At 44.7% G+C, this 17,530-nt stretch overlaps 1 protein-coding gene across 1 annotated transcript in view; it reads left to right on the forward strand.

Moving 5' to 3' along the window:
- LOC124718917 (calexcitin-2-like) overlaps positions 1 to 17,530 on the forward strand; it is a 390,722-nt gene that overhangs the window by 339,874 nt on the left and 33,318 nt on the right. Inside the window, exons 3-5 of the mRNA XM_047244571.1 lie at positions 5,300 to 5,352; positions 9,045 to 9,164; positions 16,044 to 16,158. Coding sequence (XP_047100527.1) covers positions 5,300 to 5,352; positions 9,045 to 9,164; positions 16,044 to 16,158 — 288 coding nt within the window. The remainder of the gene's footprint in view (positions 1 to 5,299; positions 5,353 to 9,044; positions 9,165 to 16,043; positions 16,159 to 17,530) is intronic.

Genomic DNA, 17,530 nt, shown 5'->3' on the forward strand with positions numbered 1-17,530 from the left:
ATAGAAGAGATGCAGAAGATCAAACGGAGAGCAGCGCGTTTCGTTACAGGATCATTTAGTAATCGTGAAAGCGTTACGGGGATGATAGATAAACTCCAGTGAAAGATTCTGCAGGAGAGACGCTCAGTAGCTCGGTACGGACTTTCGTTGAAGTTTCGAGAACATACCTTCACCGAGGAGTCAAGCAGTATATTGCTCCCTCCTACGTATATCTCGCGAAGAGACAATGAGGATAAAATCAGAGAGATTAGAGCCCACACAGAGACATACCGACAATCCTTCTTTCCACGAACAATACGAGACTGGAATAGAAGAGAGAACCGATAGAGATACTGAGGGTACCCTCCGCCACACACCGTCAGGTGGCTTGCGGAGTATGAATGTAGACGTAGGTACAGATTGCGATCAATCTTCTCTCTTTCCACTTTGCTCCCTTCTTTTTGAAGGTATCTAACAGCTTATCCCACTGTACTCTGTCAAAGGCTTTTTCGAGGTCTATGAAGACAGCATACACTTCTTTGCTTGCCCTTTTCTATGTATCTTTCGCCGATGGTTCAAAACCCTTAGGCCGACATGGCAGCATTCAAACAGTTTCTGGAACTTCCTACTATCGTACGTGTCAGTGTTCTGATTGAGAACAGAAGCCAGAAATTAATTACTCTTCCTATAAATCATGACAAATCAGTTCGTCTCCTAACAATTAACACTGTAATGCTCCTGCACGCAAGTGGTAACTTACCTCGTCTTGACGCTGCAACTGCGTGACCGTTCTGCATCCAGCAACATGCTAAAATAATTCAAAAGAAATACTGCGATCCCCGGGGAGTGCAATGCGTGGTCGCAACTACTGATGCAACTACTCGCCCTTTTATTATTATTTTTTACAGAAATTAAGTGCTCAGGAGGGTTAGCCAGCAAGCCTTAAGCGGCGTAAAAAAATGAAAGGAATCGATAAAAACGTTTGATTTACTGTATTGTGAAAACTGACATTTCGCACGGTGACAAACTTGACTCAGACCTTTCTTTTCCTCGGAGACTTTGATTACCATAAACTTTAATTATTCCACAACTTCTATAATCAATAATTGCGTATGTGGTCACAACAAAGATACGAATATTACTTTCAATTTATGATTCAAATGGCTCTTAGCACTATGGGACTTAACTTCTAAGGTCATCAGTCCCCTAGAACTTAGAACTACTTAAACCTAACTAACCTAAGAACGTCACACACACCCATGCCCGAGGCAGGATTCGAACCTGCGACGTAGCGGTCGCGCGGTTCCAGACTGTAGCGCCTAGAACCGCTCGGCCACCCCGGCCGGCTTTCAATTTGTGCACACACAAATCTGACAAATCCTTCCATGCGCAAGGAAGCAACAACTACGCACAGAAGAAAGGCAAATTACAAAATAATAATAATAATACTAGCACGCTCAGGGCAGGCTGCGACGTCTGTTGTCCCATGCGATTCCTCTCAACAACTGATTGCTCACCACCACTCGCGATAATAATATCTCAGGCTCAAGAGTTTGTGTATGCACACAGCCGATGAATCAGAAGCCAAATTTCCAAAAAAGAAAAAAATAGAAATTAACGTCCAGCTTTCAGTGTACAAATAAACGAATGATTAAACTTCCATAAAAACTGGGTGATTTTTTCAGGAGAAAGGGCTTCACAAATTCAGCAAGTCAATAACGCGTTGGTCCACTTCTGGCTCTTAAGCAAGCAGTTGTTTGGCTCCTGAGAGATATCGCGCCAAATTCTGTCCAATCGGCGCGTTAGGGCGCCAGAGTTGAATGCTCCAAACATTCTGAATTTGGGAGGGGTTCGGCGACCTTGCTGGACAACGCAGGGTTTGGCAAGCACATCGCCGTGCTGTAAGGCTAGGCGCACGTGTGACGTGACACTAGACTAGAGCGCGACACGCACGTGCCGCACGGGTCGCGCGGGTCCAGCGCATACTGCGACGCGTACGCCGTACTTCGCACGCGCCCACTGGCGACGCTCTGCGCTGACAGAACCGAAGCGCGCGCAACCTGTTACCTTTCTCAAACGATTTTACACAAACTATTCACTCAAAATATATGATTTTTGCCTTAATTGTAGCGTTGTATGTCAACTTCGTGGCGAAGTGCCCATCATCTCGCTAATGACCATTCTTATTGTGATGTACACATTTTAGTAATGCACTGCGCAAAACTCAAAAAGTTTGCAACGAAAATTAGGGGTCGCTTTGATTCTGCGTTTGGTGCGCGTTACACCAATGTTGCTGCGTATGAAATTTAGCTAACATGCTGAACTTTTGTTTAGACTTGGGAGGAGGTCTCTATCTGCCGCCGATCTCGAGAAAATGCATCCCATGTAGCGCGCTCACTTCCGATCTCACGCCCGCGAGAATGAAATATTCGCAACATCTCTCGTATCTCCTAAACCGCTCGAGACATCGAAACGAAAGTTTGGCGAATGATCGCACACAGGGAGGAAAGTATTTTGCCAATTATTAAACACACGGAACTTTCTTATCTATGGCGATATATCAGTACTTATAATTCCCTTTTTATTTATTTCACTCCAGTGACTGCAATTTTTTAAGAGTCATCGACAGCTAGCGAAACAAGAGCTTCCTAGTATGAAAATAATCAAGAAATTTCTTCTTTTATGTTACTGCAAACCGACACTGTGAGGTTTTTCGTAAGCTATTGAGCTCTGTGATTGGCAATTACTTGTTTAATGAGGCACTCCGTTTCGGAATTCTGTCTCAATAGCTGCCGTGAGATGAGTTTGGCAAATTACACTGTGACAAAGGAAGTACAATTAAACCAGTCACCAAGAGAAATGTGGCCGTTACTCACAAACGGTGATGCTTCTTCGAATGAGAAAAGGTTAACAACTCACACAAAAATAGATAGCCAATTCTGTTGGAATTTTGGTGGAATCCCCGTAACCCATCGTATTTTTAACACTGAGCTACTGGAATGGAAACTTACCAAAGGATTTTATTCTTTCTCTTGATCTGAGCAGTATTAAAATAACGAAGAGCGTTCCTTCAGGCGGAATGATAGATACATTCCAGATATTGGTTACTCACCTACGGCTTGCCAAACTAACAATGTCTGATCGTGAATAAAATAGTTGTCATCGAGAATAATAAACAATTGATCTGTCGCACAACACAATGGTCAGAGTATTGTGAGCATCGGAGGATAATGCGCGGAACAGGACTACACAAGCTAGCCATGTGTGCCTTGTGAGTTGGAGTTCGAACATTGTCATGAAAGTAGATCTGCCTTTGTCAGCAGTACATTTCAACAAATCAAATATATCTAATCATAACACTCGTTTAGGATATTCCAACTTTCGTAATAATACCAACCATTTTCTTCATTTGTGTAGCCTGTTGTATAATTACTTTATTAATGCTGATAATGCGCATGCAACAATTGAAATGCTTTTTCTCATCACGGCGAATCAATTAAAACATTGTTATTTGTGACTGCTTTTCGACTGTTTCTAGCTTGCAGTGGAAATGTGATGTTCACATGGATGTAGTACAGTGTGTCGTATTACATTATTACATCCATATCAGAGTTTCACTGTGAAACTTCTATACTTCAGCTCTTGGACGCTTTTTACCAGGAGCACGAAGGGATCACACCTGTGGAGATTATCCCTTTCCAAATTTTTGTAACAGATCGTACAGATACCCCAGATCACGTATACGTGATCTGGGCAGATACGCCAGCATACTAGGCAGCGGGAAGCTAACCTTGTTTTACTTTCCTGCCTTGCTTCTTAATCACATGATTTTGTAATATTCCTTGCTTCCTTATTCACTACTCTCTGTCCCTTCTTGCGATCTGAAAATATCGCGGAGGCATATGATAAAAGTCCAGCAGCCAATCGCTCACCAGTAACTGAAGTATGCATTTTTCTTGACAGAAGAAAAACAAAACAAAACTAAACCAAATTATACCGGTATAAAGAACAGAAAAGTACAATGTACTGACGAAGAAAGCTGGAACGTTTGAATGGCAAAAAAAAACGAAACACTACCCAAAGGCAATAAAATTTGGTACACAGTAAGGCAAAATTTGTGGTATGGGTAATACTACCACTGCTCATATGTGCCGTTCCGATGTGAACATATGGCCGGGCTACTTTTCCGCTCCCCGCCTCAAATTTCCCACGGTGCTAGCGAGGCATGCGCGAGAAACTGCGCCTCAGCCACAACGCCGCGCGACCTGGCGCAGGCGCGTGTCGCGTCCCAGTCGCGTCGCGTCGCAATTTGAGCGGCCCCATTTGAACCTGTGACGTTACAAAAACGCACGCTACGCTGCGTCGCGCCGCACGCGCTATACGCGTCTCAATTTGCAGGATGGTGGTGGTGACAAACAAAGGAGTCCTGTTCAGAAGGAAATGGCACGCCAGACCATACCGTCACTTCTGGTTATCGGGCGCTTTTAGCGTTTTGTAGTCTTCTGTGAAAAAAATATACATACGGATGTGTGTTATTCTATTTAACTATGCTGCTGTGTATTTGTATACCGTGTAAGTGTAATGAAGGAACAGTGATGGAGTTTTTCCCTTTTTCTGTGTGTGTGGTGAGCAGGTGGAAGAGCGAGAAGTAAAGATGAGTGGACATATTAGTCCATAGTAATACGAGTGAGTTGGAAGAAAAAGTGAGGGGCAATAAGTGAAACGAAATTGGGGGGGGGGAGGAGGAGAGGGGGACAGGATTGAGTAAGAGAGCGTGAAGGATGGAAAAGGATTTTCTCTGTTTTCATGATTTCTTTAATTAGTTTATCGAGTGCTTCGTTTCCAATATTTATTTGGGTATTCAGCAACTGTTTATTTTCTGTTAATGCTTTGTGTATATGGAAATTTTCTTCGAAATTGAGGAGGTGTCTGTCTTATGATTCAATATTCCTGTTTTAAATGATTTGCAAATGTTGAATGGTTTGTACCATATTTGAGTGCTCTGATGTGTTCTTCAAACACTGTAGCGCCAAAGAAACTGCTGAGGTCATCAGTCCCCTAGAACTTAGAACTACTTAAACCGAACTAACCTAAGGACATCACACACATCCATGTCCGAGGCAGGATTCGAACCTGCGACCGTAGCGGTCGCGCGGTTCCAGACTGTAGGGCCTAGAACCGCTCGGCCACTCCGGCCGGCATAGAGAAAGAGAAACCATGGCTAAGTGAAAGTTTGCCTTTGTACTGAATAAATTTTCATGCACCTATCAAGAAATAGAGAATGTATCATCTCATTCTGCTTGTTTTTATTTTTTTTCAGATGTCAACAGGAGTGGTACTATTGAAAAGAAGGATTTTGAAATCGCTATTGAGGTAATTATATTTTATTTATATGAGCTTGAGACTGAATTAAAAACTTTTTACTCCATTCAGGAGTATATTCGCAGAATATTTAAAAATTAGTCGCTAATTTCGATTGAACCAGATAATTATAAATAGCAATTAAACAGTAACAGAAATTATCTGTGTGCAATGGCTAAGGGTCACTGTTATAATCAACCTGTGGTAGGCAGTAAGGATACCACATTCTTGCGCCTGGGGATCCACAGTAAAACACACACAGACAGACACACACACACACACACACACACACGCACACACACACACACACACACACACACACACACACACAAAGAGAGAGAGAGAGAGAGGACAGGTTAACACAAATCTGAGTAAAAACTGTTATGCTCTAATGACCCAGAAAAGCTGCACAAATGAGCTGGTAGGTGTGAGCATTTACTAGGGCTATTCTTAAAGTATCTGACTTTATTCAGATACAAGAGTTTCACCTGCCACCGCTGGAGGTATCGCTGGAAAGCCTGTTTCTCGCAGCTGCTCCACGGAATTCTGTGTGGTATCTTCCCTGTTCTGAAATCTGGTCCCTTTCAGAGTCTTTTACAGTTTAGGGGAAAGCCAGGATTCAGTGAGTGCTAGGTCAGGGGAATAGGAAGGCTGACAAAACACGGCCGTGTTGTGTTTGACCAGAAAACTGAATTAATTCAGGGCGATGAGTGGGTGCCAACCGCCCGCAGTGGGGCGTTCTGGTGACGGACCACGGACCACGGACCACGGACCACGGACCACGGACCACGGACCACGCCGTTGTAGTAGAAAAAGGCGGTCAGCACGACTTTCACGTTGCTGCACAAATGACTAGCTTTTTTGAGTCTCGGCCATGACTTACGCTTCTATTCCGACGAGTGGAACTGTGTTTCTGGATTGTACCCGTGAGAGCGGGACTCCTCACCAGTAATCACTATGCTGAGAAAGCTGGGATTATTGTTCACAGTATCCAGCACGTACTGTGCGATCTCCGAAGTTGCTTCTGCTCAGTTGTTAGCAACTCAGGCACGAATTTTGCTGAGGTCCAAATGTTCTGTTAACATGGAACAAATGGATCCAATAAGCCTGTAGGGATTTTTTTGGTTTTATTTAATCGAATTTTGATGTTGCTCACAAACTGCGACACCTTCTAAGCTTTTCGCGCTTCTTAAGGTCTTGTAAGTATGGTGTTTTCCGAATATACGAAGGTATTTCGGAAAGTAAAGGAACACCGTACGCCAGAGGAACAGAAGAGTTTTGGCGAGCAAGTTGGCAACACTGGTGTTAACCTTGAACCGTTAGCTTTCTCCTCGCGGTGGATCGGCAGTTGAACGTTGCTTCTCGTTGGAGTAGGTCGTGTTTAAAATGGCTGCGCCGCTTCAGAATCCCGCCAAATGCCAAGTGCACTCCGTCATACGTTTTCTTCATGCAAAAGGTGAGAAACTGTTTCTGTTTATGGGAACATTATGAATCGACAAAATGTAACGAAATGGTGTCGTCATTTCTCTGAAGGTAGGACTGATGTTCGTGACGAACAAAGAACAGGTCGGCCACCTGTGATCTCTGATGCCCTTGTTCGGAGAACGGAGGAAGCAGTTCGTGCGAATAGACGTCTCACATTGAAAGAATTGCATCAGATCGTACCGGACGTGTCAATGACAACTCTTTATGACGTTTTTGCACGCTGGGTTCCAAAACTGTTAACAGAAGAACGCAAAAAGAAAAGGCTGGGCTCTGCACTCGACTTCCTCGCACGCTATGCTGAAGCAGGCGATGAGTTCCTTGACCACACTGTGACAGGTGGCGAGACGTGGGTTTATCACCATACACCTGAATCCGAGCAACAATCAATGCAATTCACCAAAATCCAAGAAATGCAAAAGTCGATTTCAGCGAAGAAAATCGTGGCTTCTGTTTTTTGGGACAGACAAGGCATTCTCCTGTTCGAATTTATGCCTCCTGGAACGACAATTAATGCTGCTGCATATTGCCAGATTTTCAAACGTCTTCGAAGAGCAATTCAAAACGAACGCAGGGGAATGCTGACAAGTGGAGTCCACTTGCTTCGTGACAATGCTTGGCCTCACACAGAGCTCGTAACCAAAGCACTACTCAAACAATTCAAATGGGACGTTGTCCCCGCCGACATCCATGGCTTCCGTTACCTGAAGTCACATCTTGGTGGAAAATCATTCCACTACGATGAAGAGATCAAAGATGTAGTTGAAATGTGATTCCGACAACAGGCAGCAACCTTCTATGACTGTCAGATACAAAAGCTTGTGCACTGACTTAACAAATGTTTGGATAATGGGGGTTTCTAAGTAAATGTTCTATGTAAGGACTGCGAGCCATTGTATCTTTACTTTTCGAAATGCCCTTGTACTTCTGACCAAACAGCAATTCTGATAGCTGAACTCTTGTGGAGATATTTCCATAGCAACTTTCATCCCCTAACAAATATTGCTTTATATCTAACCGAGAAGTGCAATACAACTTTCATAAATTTAGATTTATAATTTTTTAGTGTAAGGAAATGTTTTCTTAAATGTTTTCATCCCTGTTGCACCTCATAAGCAGTTGAGCGCCCCACAACCAAAACGTCGTCATCATCCTTTCCAAATTACAGCTTTCCGAGCAACATCTCACAACTACAGCGGGGCCATGCTATCACTCCAGCTCCCAGCACGTAGGCCCACTCGCTGCCTTCCCCCAGCCGCTGCTAACTCGAAGGCTTGTCAGCTCACCGAGGTATGCTGCCTCGCGGACTTCATCGCACCGCGAGCCTCTCTGGTAAAGTCATTCTACACAACCGGCAATTCCGCCAGAGAGGCACAAGGTCGAACAATACCGAAACTCAGCGGGAAGGTTTCGGCACACGGCAAAGGGACCGCACAGTAACCGTGAGAAGTACATCCGTTCCACAACTCCACCGCCTCTGTACTCCACCGTCGGCACCGTACGCGGTGGCAGGTATTGTTCTCCAAACGTCTGCCAAACCTACAACCTCCCATCTAACTGCTACGCGCTGTAGCGTCGTTCGTCACTGTGAATCACTCGTTTCCAGTTGCCTACTGTCCAGAGGCGTCACTTGTCACACCGTATCAAGCATTGCTTAGCAACATGTGGTTTGCTTCTACCAATTTTAAGCCCCTATGCACAGTCAATGTCCTGCTGCTAACACTTTGGAACTCGGCATTGTTTCCTTCCACTGATTTTATGCAACTTTTTACAGCCAGGCTCCGCAGCAGCTGATGCTCCCCGTGGTATGTGAGGTCTGTCTTACCTGTGGTCGTTTCTTTATATTTCCACCACAGAGTGACGTAACCGACAGTCGACTTGTGCAACTTTAGGAGGGGTCTGTTTCTCGGTGACATCCGACGACTAGTCCACATTCAAAACCACCGAGCCCTCCTGACCGACATGTTCCGCTGTACTGACAACATGCTACTACGTGCCTCCTTTTCTACTGGCTCGTCTGCCTGGCACCACATTTGAGGGTCACTTCGATATTACGTAGGTGCATTCAGATATCAGACAGTGTACTTGTTTTGGTTTGGAATACAAAACGGAAAAGAAGACTTATTATTATTTAAAGATTAGATTTATTTGACAGGTGGGTGTGACTGACATAACATTTTATTTTTATTTTTATTCATTTACGTCGCTCCTCCGTGTTTCAGAAAATCTGCCGCACCCGTGGCTGGGCCGAGGGCAGTGCCGAGCAGCAGAAGACCCGCAGCACCCTACTGCAGGTGTGGGAGGGACTCCAGCAGAGGGCTGACGCCAACAAAGATGGACAGGTAAGGTGGTGTGCTGGAGGCTGAAGACGGGGGGGCTGAAAACTGGAGGGTGGAGGCTGAAGCCTGGCTGCAGAAGAGCCGCAACACCCTGCTGCAGGTGTGGGAGGGGCTCCAGCAGAGGGCTGACGCCAACAAAGGTGGACAGGTAAGGTGGTGTGCTGGAGGCTGAAGATGGGGGCTGAAAACTAGAGGTTGGAGGCTGAAGCCTGGCAGCAGAAGAGCTGCAACACCCTGCTGCAGGTGTGGGAGGGGCTCCAGCAGAGGGCCGACACCAACAAAGAAGGACAGGTAAGGTGGTGTGCTGGAGGCTGAAGATGGGGGGCTGAAAACTAGAGGTTGGAGGCTGAAGCCTGGCAGCATAAGAGCCGCAACACCCTGCTGCAGGTGTGGGAGGGGCTCCAGCAGAGGGCCGACGCCAACAAAGGTGGACAGGTAAGGTGGTGTGCTGGAGGCTGAAGATGGGGGGCTGAAAACTAGAGGTTGGAGGCTGAAGCCTGGCAGCAGAAGAGCTGCAACACCCTGCTGCAGGTGTGGGAGGGGCTCCAGCAGAGGGCCGACACCAACAAAGAAGGACAGGTAAGGTGGTGTGCTGGAGGCTGAAGACGGGGGGCTGAAAACTGGAGGGTGGAGGCTGAAGCCTGGCAGCAGAAGAGCTGCAACACCCTGCTGCAGGTGTGGGAGGGGCTCCAGCAGAGGGCTGACGCCAACAAAGATGGACAGGTAAGGTGGTGTGCTGGAGGCTGAAGACGGGGGGCTGAAAACTGGAGGGTGGAGGCTGAAGCCTGGCAGCAGAAGAGCCGCAACACCCTGCTGCAGGTGTGGGAGGGGCTCCAGCAGAGGGCCGACGCCAACAAAGATGGACAGGTAAGGTGGTGTGCTGGAGGCTGAAAGCTGGAGGCTGGAAGCTGGAGGGTGGAGGCTGAAGGATGAAGGCTGAAAGCTCTAGGCAAAGGCTGAAGCCTGAGAGCTGAAGGATGAAAGCTGAAAGCTGGAGGCTGAAGCTTCAAAGCTGAAGGATGAAGGCTGAAAGCTGGAGGCAATGGCTGAAGCCTGAGAGCTGAAGGATGAATGCTGAAAGCCAGATGCAGAAGCTGGAGGTTGAAAACTGGACCATGAAAACTGGTAGATGAATGCTGAACACTGATAGTTGGAGGCTGGAAGCTGGGGGATGTAGGTTGTAGCTGCTACCGTAGGCTGGCTGCAGCAAAAACTCCACACAGTGTATGTCTCTCGTGCCAAAGCCTGTGTTTCTGGACCTCTCAGAGACGTCACTGAGGCATTTCAGATAGTCGATCTCTCTCTGCTCTTGTACAGACCGGATGCTTCTGGTACGACACGAATCTGCATCGGGTGCTTTCAGTCAAACGTGCCTACACAGAGCACATCTGGTCGAAGCGACGGGTCAGCTCGAGCGTCCGATACCGTCCGTCACCTCGAGTCGTGACGTACTCCCGTTATGGTGAATGGTGTCACGTTTTGGAGAACTCGAGGGTACCACACACTGGTGATAGATCGCATCCGTCTGCCACGAGCGATGTGTCACCTGCAATTGCTCGCTCACCTCGACCCCATCACTTATGAGTGATTTCCGAAGCGATTCCGACCGGTATTACTGCATCAAAAAGTTCTGCTACGAAAGATGAATTGTTCTCTTTAGCAGCAGTGGTAGTTTATCTCCATATCTGTATGAATACTTGCAGAAAGCAAATAAAAAAACTAAATATAATTATTGAACTTGTTTTGAAATGCTTTTCCTGGGAACTTTAGTTTATTTTATGGAATGTATGGGGTGCATCAAAAAGCATCATCTGATTTTTAAAAAATCGTAACTATTATGTTGTTTGAGATAGTGCATGAACAACGTACTGTTGGAAAGAAAAAACTCTTGAGGTTTGCACGGTTCCTGCTAGGCAGCAGCAGTGTGCGCCAGCTTCAGTTCTGTAATTTCGTTCTTGGCAAGATGGAGGATGTCAGTTTTCTTCCACGCTTAGTGTTTAGTGATGAGGCAACATTCCATTTAATTGGAAAGGTGATCCGTTATAATGTTACACTATGGGTATGGGACAACTACATGAAGTTGTACAACATGAGAGCTACTCTCCAAAATTTTATGTGTTTTGTGCAGTTTCATGTGAAAAGGTGTACGGTCCATTCTTCTTTGCCAAGAACACTGTTACAGGAAGCACATATCTCAAAATGCTCGAGAACTTTCTTTTCCCACAGTTGGAGACTGATTTGAACGACTTTATTTACCAACATGATGGGGCACCGTCAGACTGACATCTGGAAGTGCGGGAATTTTTAAATCGGAGGATTGCAAAGTGATGGATTGGTTCTACTGGATCAAATGATTCGGCCTTACGTTACTAGCCTCCGAGGTCACCAGACCTGGCTGTATGTGATTATTGCTTGTGAGAGTTCGTAAGAGACTCTGCCTCTGTTACCATCAACAGTGAATGGACTAGGACATCGCATAACAGCAGTTGTGGAAGCTGTAACTCGAGACATACTTGCTGCAGTGTGGGAAAAATTTGAACACTGCATTGACATAAGCTGTACATCTCGAGAGGGGTACACTGAACACCTGTGAGAACATGTGCGGAAAAAAAGCTATTTCAGTTTCCTGTTATTAAAAAAACAAAATTCATTGTATATGTTTATTAGTGTCAGAAACATAGACATGCCAAATCAGATGAGTCTTTCGGATACACCCTGTATTGTATTTTTCACTGATTTCAAGTGTGTTGTGTACATCTTTGCAGTGTGCTAATACAGTTCGTTTTTCATTGATTAATCCCCAGTTCTTCTTTCAGTTATTAGTGTCGTAGTTTAACTCCAAGTATTTACATAATAGTTTTGCAATCTCTATGTGTCAAAAGAAATATTGTCTATAGCAGTCATGCTGACTTCCATAACTGTTGTAAATTTTAGATTAAATGAAGTGACACAGTACTCAATTATGGATGTGGAAGAATTTTCCCCTAAATATTTAAATTAACATATACTCTTAATATTATGGTATGTCACTGTATTTAAGCTGAAAACCTTAATAATGTGTTCAATCATTTCATAAATAATGCAAAATCACCTAGTAGAGTTGAGTGTACGGGCACTATTACTTTCAACTTCACACAAATTCTGCAGCCAAAGCTTTCAAATGCTAAGCATTGCAAAACCTACGGGGAGTGAATGTCTGCATATTTTTGTGTATACAGATTGGTGAGTGAAAATTTGTACCGACACCGGCAATTGAACCCGGGTCTCCCACTTACTAGGCAGGTGCGCCAGCCACCACAGCACCTCGGCACGGCAGTTCGCAGGTTCGATTCCCGGCCTCGGTAAAGATTTTCTCTCGCAGCTTCAGTGTATATACGTAAAAATTGTGTCGGGTTTCTCGCCCGAGGATCCGCGGCGTGAACAGTCTTACTGAGGTGGTCCCGCAGATTCTCAGTCAGGTTTTAATCCGGAAAAACGAACTACATGCAGGGGTATACACGGTCACAGGAGACAGGTGCCACTGCGTCTTCCAGAATGACGAGAGCACCCAGGTAGAGCCCTCCGGGCTGGACCGTTGCGACAATTGTCTCGAGGTGATCGCTTCCGGACGTCCGTGCTGTCCACGCCACAGGTCATCCGTCTGACAGAGCGTAAAACGCGATTCACTCAGAAAGGTCACCTGTCGCCACATCCAGTTTCGGTACCTGAGTGCAAATTCCCGCCTCGGTCACCGACGGACGGCAGTCGGCACGAACCGCGGCACCCGCTGTGCGAGCCCGTACGCGTCGACTTGGGCCGAACGCTCGTCGGAGGTACACTGTCGGTAGCCGCTCGGTTCGTCGGGTCGGTCAGCCGCTCAATAGTTGCACGTCTATTCGCTCGTACACTTCTCCACAGCCTCCGTTCGCCCCGTCATCTGTGGCCCGTGGTGCTTCGCAGTTCCCTGGGCGCCGGTTTTGGATAGCGCAATTTTGCCGTGTGTCGTGGAATTCTTAACTGAGGCTACAGTCCTTTGTAAACAGTTTACAAACCTAGCCATTTCAGAAACGCTTCCACCCGTGGCCTGAAAGCCAATGATCACGCCCTTCTGGACACGAGATAAATCACTCTGTTTCCAGTGTCCCTCCGACATACTTCATGTACCGTACACTGCTAGTACTGCCATTATTGCACACTGACGTCGAACAAAGGTGGTCGTCACATTAGTGTGACTGGACCTCGTAGAAATTCTATCGTAAAGTTCTTTGTCGACAGAGCAAAGTGAAACAAAATTTAATACTTAGACAGAGAGTCACAGCTAGGAAGTCGTACTGCTGTATGTTGCACGCAATTCGTAGACTGCGTGGGATGTAAACGTGCAGTAAAAAAACGAAACCAAAATGCAGTGAACAGTGGAACTGAGGTATTAAGTTGAACTCTGTTCATAAAATGCCAAAAATCGGACATCTCAGATGCACAAACTATCTAAGTACAACTGCAGTGCAGCATATGTGCATTAGTAAGTTCACAAATTGCCACTGAAGATGCTCCACAAGTAAAAAGTAGTGGTGAAACCCGTATGGCGCAATGAAAATGGCCTTACATTTATTTGAATCAGATGGAATGTTTGTAACAAATTTGAAATCTATTGTGAAGCTGTGGTTAGTATTTCCAGTTACTTAAAGACATGCCTGCAATATGTATCTATAGACGTAATCCTAATTACTTTCTTTTTTATAACGAACAGTATTTTTCTAAGTGACAAGTTACCCCAGAACATTATGCCATGAGACTTCAGTAAATGAAAATATGCAGAATATGTTAACTAGATTCCATCTCCCCAAACTTAACTAATATTCTTTTGGCAAAAGTAGCAAAACCTAAACACTTTAGCAGGTCTACTACATGATTTTTGGAATAGGAAGGGGATATTTTTGCCTGTACAGAACTGGATGAGCCCTTCCCTCCCTGGCCGGCCGAAGTGGCCGTGCGGTTAAAGGCGCTGCAGTCTGGAACCGCAAGACCGCTACGGTCGCAGGTTCGAATCCTGCCTCGGGCATGGATGTTTGTGATGTCCTTAGGTTAGTTAGGTTTAACTAGTTCTAAGTTCTAGGGGACTAATGACCTCAGCAGTTGAGTCCCATAGTGCTCAGAGCCATTTTGAACCTTCCCTCCCTCTCCCTCTTTCTGTCAAAAGTCTAAAGCTAGGCCTCTCGAGCAAAACCAGCCAGTAACTTTCCCGAAGACATTATTTACTATTTTTCCTGTTGATGTATCTTTGCTTTGGAACCTGTACAAAAGTGAGACAGCAGTTATCCGTGGACGGACAAAACGAGAAGAGGTGCAGATACGGAAAGGTGTCCGACAAGGTTGTGCACTATCCCCTGTTATCTTTAACCTATACATTGAAGAGGCACTGAAAAAAGTAAGGGAAAATTCACAGACAGGTGTAGTAACTCATGGCCAACAAATAGATACGATAAGATACGCCGATGATATAGCTGTCCTAGCTGAAAGTGAAGAAGATCTTCCAGTCCTACTGAATAGAATGGATAAAGTTATGGGGGAAGAATAAAATATGAGAATTAATAAAGCAAAAACAAAAGTAATGGCATGCAACAAAAAAGATCGAGTGAAAGTCCAAGTTCATGTAGGCAATAAACTGCTCGAACAAGTTGATAAATTTACTTATCTGGGCAGTAATATTACCAGGGATGGAAGGAGCAAGGCAGAAGTGAGAAGTAGAATTGCTCGAGCAAAGGCTGCTTTTAACAAGAAGAAAAACATCTTAACATCTAAGAGCATCAGCCTTGAAATCGGGAAAAGATTTGTGAAATCATATGTGTGGAGTGTGGCATGCTATGGGTGTGAAACGTGGACTCTCAGGACAGAGGAAGACCAGAAGCTAAATTCTTTTGAAATGTGGTGCTGTAGACGCATGCTCAAAGTAAAAGGTATCGACAAGGTCACAAGCGAAGTGGTTCTGGAAAGAGCAGGTGAGAAGAGAAGCTTCTGGAGTTTCATTGTTAAAAGATGAGTGCAATTTACAGGCCGTCTATTAAGACATAGAGGGCTCCTGAACACAATCATAGAGGGATATGTCGAGGGAAAAAGACCAAGAGGAAGACCACGGCTGAGGTACACGGATCAAATCGTGAAAGATGTGGGATGTAACACCTATAAAGAAATGAAGAGAAAAGCTGAAAGACACACAGAATGGAGACAAGCTGCCATTGTAGCTGCTGCAAACCAATCCTTGGATTGACCACTACAGAAGAAGAAGTATCTTTGCTCAGCATCACAACAATTCTTGTCGCCTTCGTCTTTCCGTCTTCCGTTCTCTTTACGTGTCCAAACCATTGTAACCTACTCTTCTTAATTCTATCATTCAGTGTAACTGTTTTGTTCTGGTTCAGATCCCTTTGTTTCAAACTGGTCTCCCTCTTGCTCGCTTGCCCTCAAACTTGGACTTTTTTCTTCATCTTCCATTCTCTTTATACGCACAACCTATTGTAACCATTGTACTCTCCTCAGTCTTATCGTTCAACTCTTCTATTAAAATTACCTTTGTAACATCTACATTTTTCACTCTGTCTCACGTTGTTTTCCCTAATACACTTCTTATGAATTTCCTTTCAGTAGCTTTCATTCTACTCTCATATCTTCTCGGCATTTTACAGGTCTCTGATGTGTGTGTGAACACGAATGTGCGGCACATCTCGTACAGCACTTCCTTACAATGCTCGTATCATCTGGAAATGTGACTAGTTCTACCTCCTGGAAATAGAAATGTGTGGCACCCAACTTTTCTAATGAACTGCAAAAAAAAAAAAAAAAAAAAAAAAAAACCTAATCTTTTCCTTTTTGTTTACAAGTAACCTAACGACTATCCGGTGTACACAGGTGAGCGAGACGGAGTGGGTGCAGATGTGGGAAGACTTCGCCAAGAGCGGCGACTCTGTGCTGGAGTGGCAGAGCCGCTACCGGGACTTCATGTTCCAGCACGTCGATTCCTCAGGTACAGTACAGTACAGTACGCAGGCACCCGTGCCGGCATAGCATTCAGAATGGTGTGATCTGAAGCACCAGTACCTGTAAAGAGAAGCTTCCTCCAGAATAGCCTTTTTGTTTACATTTGTAATCGTGCTACCAGTAATTAGTAATACAGGATGAGCATAAAGTCTTTCCCTGATAAAAATATCTAAGGAAGTATGGAGTTTGTTGCAAATTTTAGCTTAACTCTCAAAGCTTTTTTATGGAAACACTTGTGCATTTGCTCTGTTAGTTGCCTGCGGTACTTACACTGAGACTCTGTTTCTCTCCACGTTTTCCTGCTTATTTTCTGTCACTGCCTCTGCGAACGTCTCGTATTTGTGCCATAAGAGTAGGTACTAATGAACTGATGCTTTATCCTTAAAATAACCCAACCAAAAAAGTCTCGAGGGGTTATGTCTGGTGAACACGGCTATGCTGTCGGACCATCTCTACCGATGCACCTGACCAGAGTGGACTGACTCGAGAAATGGTGAACGAGCCACACCCCGTGAGGCAGTGCGCCACCTTGTTCAAACACTAGTCGTGGCCGAAATTCCGTTAAGGGGCTCCGGAACGCCCTATACTTGCAATGTTAAAATAACGCTTATAAATTACATCTTTCCTCACAAAGTATTTGACGTAGGAAGTTGACCTTTTTACAGATTATTTATTGGAATATGGGCTACAACTTAACACAGGGATTTTACAAAATTTTAGTTCAACTATTAAAGATGATTTTTTTTCAATTGTAATGAAAATTCACAACATTTTTTTGCAATTTTTTTATTTATATATTCAAAAATATACAGTTTTTTGGAAAAAGGCTGTGTTAAATTATGCAGAAGGTACTGTGTAACATTTACTGGAAGTTTGAAACAAATATGTTTGGAAGATCCTTAGAAAACATGTAATTAGTATGAGAAAATAAAAGTTTTGGGAATCGAGCGACAAAGATTGGATTAACTTTTTAGTGCATTCCAGGTCCATAGGATCGATTATCTTCATCCTCTGCAAACTCCTCCTCCAGCTTCCTCTTGTTCCTCCTCCTGTTTACTCTTGCTTGTATTTCTAGACTCTTTACAGCCCTGTCTGCAGCCCGAAGACGTTCCTTGTCTAAAGCAAGCATCGCTCGTACCATGTTAGAACCTACCTTCATTCCCATATTTCTAAATACCTTGCACCTTACAATGTTGCCATCATTGAAAGTCGCAACAGCATCATACACACCAAAGTGAAGTGTTTCTATTCCAACAAATACAGTCTTGGGGATTCTCGACCATATAACACTATTTACACTTTCATTGGGGTTTTGAGTTTTTCTGTGAATACACTTTTTCAACAGTTAAGGTGCTGCT

The sequence above is a fragment of the Schistocerca piceifrons genome, chromosome 10 (genome assembly GCF_021461385.2).
Source record: "Schistocerca piceifrons isolate TAMUIC-IGC-003096 chromosome 10, iqSchPice1.1, whole genome shotgun sequence".
NCBI classification, from domain to species: Eukaryota; Metazoa; Arthropoda; class Insecta; order Orthoptera; family Acrididae; genus Schistocerca; species Schistocerca piceifrons.